This window comes from Austrofundulus limnaeus, unplaced genomic scaffold (genome assembly GCF_001266775.1).
Source record: "Austrofundulus limnaeus strain Quisiro unplaced genomic scaffold, Austrofundulus_limnaeus-1.0 Scaffold53, whole genome shotgun sequence".
In the NCBI taxonomy this organism is placed as follows: domain Eukaryota; kingdom Metazoa; phylum Chordata; class Actinopteri; order Cyprinodontiformes; family Rivulidae; genus Austrofundulus; species Austrofundulus limnaeus.
The window spans coordinates 1,463,581-1,471,383 of NW_013952455.1; the positions used below are offsets into that span (position 1 = coordinate 1,463,581).

The window sequence follows — 7,803 nt, forward strand, 5'->3', positions numbered from 1 at the left end:
TTTTGCCACAGGCTCCTCTACCTTTTTAAGGGTGTTGCGGTTCCCCTGCATGTAGTTCCGGTGCATCTCCAGCACTTTCTGCGGACGGCTGCGGATCCAAGCGCTCAACGTCTCAATGGGCGACCCRTTTACGGACCACTCCGTCACGCCGAACTGCCTCAGGTGGGCCCGTGCGTGGCTGGCTAAAGCCTTACGGTTCTCAAAGTAGAACCCACACAGCTCACAGCTAGGGTCTGAAAAMCGCACAGACAGAAACAAACAAAMAWATATCAAAGGKATTGTTTGCTTGTATGTGGCTCAGTATGAGTTAAATACCTACAACTTACCCTGGTGTGCAAGCTTATCTGGTGAGGGTTTTCTTTTAAATGAGAAGTCGTGYGGAAGCGAGGAGAAAGTTTTAAGTCGATGTGGAGGTGACTGAGCCATCTCCACTGATCTCTGGCCCCCGGCCTCCTCTGATGAAGGCCTTTTGCCCAGTGGGGACATCCTGAAAAACTTGCCTGCAGGCTGAGGCGCAAATAGACCCACAGAGCCCAGGCCCTGCTTTGGGAACTTTGATCTGGATTGGACCAAATTAAGGGGAGATTTATGGAGTTTGGAGGACTGGTAACTTGAAGCACCCAAACCCTCTGAGCTGCCAGTGCTGCTTGCATTATCCCACGAGGGGCTGTTGGCCCCGTGAGTCGACTCTTTCTTCACTTCCTGGTTCAAGTGGGATGAGCCGCCTCGCCCTCTCTTTTTCATGACTTCCCTCAGCGTGTCGATGGGCGAGCCGTTGACCGACCACTCGGTGATGCCCATCTGTCGCAGGTGGGAGCGCGCGTGGCTGGAGAGACCTTTGCGATTCTCAAAGTATTCCCCACAGAACTCACAGCGAATGTCCCTCGAAGGCTCAACTTCACTCGTCATGACTGAGGAAGACCAGGAGAAAATACGGCACATGTTGGGTAGTTCATTTACTAAAAGATAAAATGAGTATTTTATCTCTTAAAAATGTGAATTATGACAGGCATCTTTTTGGACAATAATAGCTACAGTGGTGGGCACAGATCCCATAAAGCACTAAAGCACTAATAGGGGAACTAATTTCCTGATTAGGGCTTTAGGGCGGCTGTGGCGGAGTGGTTAGGGGAGTCGTCCTGGAACCAGAAGGTCACTGGTTCGATCCCCCGTCCAACCGTCTCAGTCGTTGTGTCCTTGGGCAAGACACTTCACCCACCTTGCCTACTGATGGTGGTCAGAGGGTCCGGTGGCGCCGATGCATGGCAGCCCCACCTCTGTCAGTGCGCCCCAGGGCAGCTGTGGCTACAGTGTAGTTTGCCATCATCAGTGTGTGAATGTGAGTGTGAATGGGTGAATGTCTGTTAGTGTAAAGCGCTTTGGGGTCCAGAGGGACTTGAAAAGCACTCTATAAGTTCAGTACCATTTACCATTTACTAATTWAAAAATTTATTAGTGGATTATCACTTGCTAAATTTATAGGCTAAATTTAGAAGCACTAACTGAGGTCTATAAAAGTTATTGATCAACATTAATGTTAGCAGCTGAGAGTAAGTGTAAGTTTGCTTACAACTATTAGTACAACACAGAATCCTAAAGTTTCTTAACGGAAATCAAAGTACAATATTTACTTCATATAATTTTGTGTTGTATCATTTTGTAAAATTCCTATTGTCTTATTATATTATGTTGTATTATGTATCGTTTTGTGCAGGTCTCTGCTGCTGGTATTTTGTGGGTCAAAGGTGAAAAGTTTGAGAACCACTGGTCTACATTACAATCACGTTAGAGCAACTTGATTGCCAAGGAAACAATTGCAAACAATACAATTGATTTTAGTTGAAAGTCGTGAGCAAATTTAATGAGTCGGATAATAAATCAGATTTTCGTGTTTAAATATCAAGTTTGAGAACCTGTGATGTTTGGTTCAGGCTTTTTAAACATCTTTGCTTGTGAATTTTTAAGTGCATTTCAAAGGTTTATAGATACAGTAAGTTAAAAAATAAATAGTTACCCAAGTTGAGTGGACACCCATTGTCAGAGCTGCCCCAGCTAGAGCTAAGAGATTCAGCAGGAAAGCCTCCAGATCTCCCCACCACCCCTGGCTTGGTGACCTCCAGCTGCACCGGCTCGGGTTTTGGCTTCAGCGTCAGGCTGCTCAGAGACGACACAGGACCTGAGCTGGACTTGGACRCCGCCACCTGAGGAGGGCTGCAGGGGCGGGCGAAGGAAAAGGGAAGGCGGCCGAGGAAGCTACCCGAGGGAGATGAGGAGGTTGAGAGAGGAGAACGAGGGGGTATCGGGGAAGATGGCGGTGGGGTTTTGAGAGGTTTTAGAGGAAGGGCGCAAGGCAGGCCTCGCCTTGTRATGACCTCTCGTAAGGTGTCGATGGGTGAACCGTTGACAGACCACTCCGTAATGCCCATTTGGCGCAGGTGGGAGCGAGCGTGGCTGGAAAGGCCCTTCCTATTTTCAAAATACTCCCCACAATACTCACAGCCTATTTCCTTTGGAGGTTCACCTGAAAGAGGGTTAAAATATTATAAGCTTGTGATAATTACAGCATGTACRTCTAAATAAAAGAGGTCAACTTAATTTTGTGTTAGTAATTATTAAAGCACCACTCACTGTGTGGAACAGCCATAAGCTCTCCACTACTGAGGCGGAAAACCTGCATGGAAGAGGTTTTGAGACGCTTGGCGGGTGGGCCAGGTAAAGACGAGGCAGAGGAGGAGGAAGAGGTAGCTTTGGATGTTGACCCACCCCCAGCTGTGGTCACCTTGTAGATGAGTGATGAAGAGGAGGAAGAAGAGAGTGTCAGCAGAGGCTGTTTGGATGAGGAAAGTGCTGCAGATATGCTCTGCGGTTCCGGAGGACTGTCCAGCTCCAGCGCACTGGCTTTGTGCTTAAAGTCATCAGTATCCATAAACTCATTCAGGAGCCTGATGGGGGAACCCTTGGATTCAGAATACTCCACGCCAAAGTGTCGCAGGTGAGCCCGAGCATGGCTGGACAGGCCTTTGCGTGTTTCAAACCAGGCCCCACACAGCTGGCAAACCAAGTCCTTATCCGTGTCCGCCTCCAGGGCTGCAGAGAACGAGAAAACAATTAAATTAATACATGAGACAGAAAGGGATTTTGAACCTAAATTTCCTGGGCAGTGAAGCTTACTGAGGTTCAGAGGAGCGTCGTTCTCCTGTGGTGCCCAGAGCGGTTTGGCTGTTGTGATTGTAGAGGCAGCAGAAAGATTAGAGGTCAGGCTTTTTATTCCCCCAGCCTTGAGCTCGGGGGAGCGCAAGGGGGAAGACACAGGCAGTAGAGAGGAAATGGGGGCTTTCTTCACTACCGRTGAAGGTGATCCAGAGTGAGATGGAGCTGGAGAGGCACAAGGAGAAGGTGTGGGCGTGGGGGAGGCGGAAGGTGGTGGCACTGGCTTCGCTGCTTTGGCCACGACGGAGAGCGCGAGGGGCTTCTTGTCCAAGTCTTCGGGCTCCTCATCTTTCKGGGGAGCAGACAGGGAGGTGTTCTTCGTTGAGCTCAGCTTCAGGAGCAGTTTGTTGAATTTGCCGTCGATGCTGCGATCYTTGACAATTTTGTGAAGGATCTCGATGGACGGCCCGCTGTTCTCTGCCACGGTGATGCCAAGCTGGCGCAGGTGAGCGCGGGCGTGGATGGATAGGCCGCGCTTGCTTCCAAACTGAGAATTACACACCTCGCACTTCAGGCTGCGGACTGCAAAACAGGAAAGATTAGGCTATTAGGAACTGTAAAAACATGGTGAATGAGATCTTTTCAACTCAAACATTTCTATTTATGACAGATCATGTGGAAGTCTGTAGTATTAGTGATAAGAGGTGATTTCTGGATATTCAAAGTTTATTTAAAGGAGACCAATTATGGGTCCTAGAAATTTTTATGGTATGTCTGTGGGCTATCCAGACCATGTTCATTCAATTTAATGCACAAAATAATTCTCAGATAATAAAATTTCCCAGTTTCTAGTTCTGCTGCTCTGACTTCTGTTCAGAAGAGCTGTTTATGTTAATGAGCTCTGTTGGTAACGCCCGCCAAAAATCTGTTGACATTAACTCCACCCTCCAAAGCCAGCGTTTACGTTAGCATGGCTGATAATAGCAGAAGCTCCGTTGTACGACCATATATATGAGACCCTGAGTCAGACCGAGAGGCAGAGTCGTGGTCCCAGCCTTTTTTTTCCCTCTCCCTCCTCTGCTCTGCCCTCACTCTGCATGCTGTTACCAGAGCAGGGAGCAGCAGCTGTCAAAATACCTCAGAAACTGGAACAAATAGGCTTTAACAAGGCTTTAATAAGCTAAACAATAGAGGTAMACGAGAAAACGTGTTCATAACGAATGAAAATAAATAATTAAATTGTGTCCGTGCAGGTCTCAAACCCTGGTCTCCCACTCTCTGGTCCAACACTCTACCCATTGCCCTATTGGAGGCTTGTTGTGAAATGAGGTGAGCATTACACAACAACAACTGTCTTTTTAGCGGCTTTTTATACTGAGGAGGTGGGGCTTCACCTGGGTGAGGTGCTGAACGCAGGTTCCAGTGGGTTGTCGTACGGCTTGTGACGTCAAAAAATGACGGAAGTATAAAAATTGTCGTTAATATACATTAAAAATACATTTACTTACAGTAAATATGTCCCTGGGTGCATTTTTTGGTCCTAGGACTGTTTTTTTTAAAGAAGTACATACCAAAGTTTAGTAAAAAAACTTTAAAAAGTGAATTTTGCATAATAGGTCCCCTTTAAAAATGATGAACACGAAGAACTAAAGCAACTGTCAAGGTCGTCTTTTTTATTTCTGAATTCTAAAGCAGCATCTGTTTGTCTACTCCTAAAGGTGCTTTCCCAGTCAGGGTGCTTCTTTTGACAGAAAAACKACTGCCTTTCCTTCCCACAGCTTAMCCAGCTTCTTTTTGCCAACACAGTTTTCTTTGATAGGCTTATAAAAAGTAAACTATGGTCATGGCCTTACTGACAGAACACAAGCTCCCCCCCACACTGATCCACTGGACCAGTGAAAATGAAAGCAATATAATCCCCAGCTAGTAGGGTTAGCAGCAGAGGAAAGGAGGGTTTTTCAGGTGCAGAACTTTGGTTTAACACAGCCGTGTGAATATGTTCATATTTAAGCAAAAACACGAGACAAACAGCTCTAAATCATAAACAGCAGCAGAGATTAAGGCTTGTTAAGATGCTTTCTCTGCTTTGCAGCAGTTATGCAGCAGTTATAGCTAAATATCTTCATCTCCAGCTGCTTATCCGTAGACGGGTCACAAAGGCAACATGTCTAGGAGAGAAACCCAGACCTCCCTCTCCCCAGCAACATTTTCCAGCTTGTCCTGGGGGACCCCGAGGTCTTCTCAGGCYAGAGAGGATATCCCTTCAGTAAATCCTGGGTCTTCCCTGGGGCCTCCGACCAGTGGGACATGACCAGAACACCCCTAAAGGGAGGCATCCTAATCAGATGAACCACCTCAGCTGACTCCTTTCCATGCAGAGGAGCAGAGGCTCTACTCTTCCTCACCTATCTAAAAGGCTGAGCCCAGACACCCTCTGAAAGCAGCTCATTATGGTCATTTAGATCTYGTTCTTTCAGTCATGATCCACGCCTCATGACCATAACAGAGGGTTGGAASCTAGRCAGACCAGTAAATCAAGGGCTTTGCCTTTTGACGCAGCTCTATCTTCATCACAACTGACCGAAGYAACGCCCTCATTACTAAGGATGAGGCCACAAACYGTYGATCCATCTCTCACTCCATCCTACCATCACTTGTGAACAGCTCCTCCACTTYAGGCTGAGACTCCTGACCCTGGGGCTAAAATGCAGTTGTATGAGGAATAGACGAAATGAGAACATGTTGTGGGAAGCATGAATTTCTGTAAGTTTGCAGAGGTGATTGGTAAGTGTGGGGAGTGGGAGATCAGGGAGGGTGTACTAATAATTAAAATAAKAATTACTGGACTACTGGTTATAGCAGATTCATTTCTTGTTAACTTTCTGGGATCAGAACTCACATCAGTGAAGAWTTAATGCCTGATTTTGAGGGGCCAAAGAAGAGCTAATTTTCTTTTCTGCGCATTTTAAAGAGAAAAGTATGACATCTTTGAATTATTTTTTGCTTGCAATTTTCACACCCACTGGTAAAGATAATCAAAAAATGAAGCAAGTCTTTTTACTTCCCTTTCTGGAATCAGTACATAAATCAACCTGACATTACCATATTGATTTTTGTAAAAAAGAAAACACCAGGCAACACATCCASAATCCTCAGGCTGCCAGTTTTTAGTACAAAGAGCTCTCGCTGATGCATTATTGTAATAATAAAAATACAAGCATGCAGCAAATTGGAAGGCAACCAATTTTATGAAGTAGATGTTGCAGCAGATTTAACTGCAGTTGTTTCTGAGAGAAGCAGAGAAAACAAAAGACTGACTCACATCCAGAGTGACAGGGAATGTATCTTAATTTGCTTGTTCTCGTGGCACCTGGAAAATTTGTCAGAAATTAGATTTTTTTTTTTATAAAATAAAATGTTTCTCTTATTACCATCATGCCACGAAGACCATACCAGGAGAGCATTCAGAAAATGTAAGGGAGGAAGCTTTTCTTGTGATGAAAAAAAGGAGGAGAACCACTGCCATAGGTTACTTTTGGAATAACTTAATAATAATATATCTTTTCAAAAAAGAGCGTGCCAAACATTAAAAGGTTTGCTGGGAATAGTTYCTTTATCTGCCAGTAAAGCGTCATGATAAATGCCACATGCTTATATAACACTTGAACCTCACACAGGCTCTGCAGAGCACTTAACATGATTCACATTTCCCCTTTTATACAGACACACAGTTTTCTATTATAAATTTGACACTCTTTATTGACCTTATGCTGTTCCACACACTGTCTCTTGTCCAGTTTTCGCACCATTGAAAAAGCATCTCCTATTTAACACTTCCTTCAACGTACAACATGTGAAGAAAAATGAATCAAATTGCAGAACACTCGGCTCGAATGTTATTAAAATCCTACATCTATCACTCCTCGGTTACTGGGAGGAGTACTTCTGACAATGATATGACRTCACCTATAAAGACCTTCAGGGATGGGATTGAAGAAAGAAACAGAACTGAAATCAGCTCTTCACATTAGAGTTCAGGGATAACACGATATGTGGCTCCACGAGGCACAGCYCCTGGATGCTGCTGGACTTTCACAAAATTTGAGGCTATTTCTGAACTTTCTGGGACACCTAGATGTGAGGTTATTGGTATTTAAATAGAGTAAAATAAGTAAGACGATAAATTAATAAATAAAAATAGATGTGTTATTTTAGCAGAGTGACTGAAACAACCTATATAAAAGACAATATTTAATTTACTAAACCTTAATATTAGTTGGAGGCTACTGTCTGWGTGTAAGGTTGTACAGATTTTATTAGTGTTAGTTATGTGAAAATTTGAAATAAATATTCATCTCCAATATTCATCTCCTAATAAAAGACAATGCTGACAAGCTATATACGGTGGGTAAAATAATATTGAACACGTCAACATTTTTCTCAGTAAATATATTACTAGAGGTGCTAATGACATGAAATTTTCATCAGATGTCGGTAACAACCCAAGTGATCCATACATACAAAGAAATCAAACCATAAATGTCCAGAAATGAAGTTATTTGTAATAATGTGGAATTGCACAGGGAAAAAGCATTCAACATATGAAGAAAGGGAGCTGTAAAAAGGCATGGAAAGCCAAGACACCAGCTGAGC

The 7,803-nt window shown here is 44.3% G+C and overlaps 1 protein-coding gene across 6 annotated transcripts in view; it reads right to left on the reverse strand.

Annotated features, from left to right (window-relative positions):
- Positions 1–7,803, reverse strand: part of wizb (WIZ zinc finger b) — a 55,956-nt gene that overhangs the window by 11,228 nt on the left and 36,925 nt on the right. For all 6 annotated transcript variants that reach the window (XM_014008862.1, XM_014008861.1, XM_014008866.1 and 3 more), the window contains 5 exons: positions 3,172–3,732; positions 2,629–3,087; positions 2,015–2,521; positions 327–911; positions 22–233 (listed from right to left, as the gene is read on the reverse strand). In XM_014008862.1, the coding sequence (XP_013864316.1) occupies positions 22–233; positions 327–911; positions 2,015–2,521; positions 2,629–3,087; positions 3,172–3,732 (2,324 nt within the window). The remainder of the gene's footprint in view (positions 1–21; positions 234–326; positions 912–2,014; positions 2,522–2,628; positions 3,088–3,171; positions 3,733–7,803) is intronic.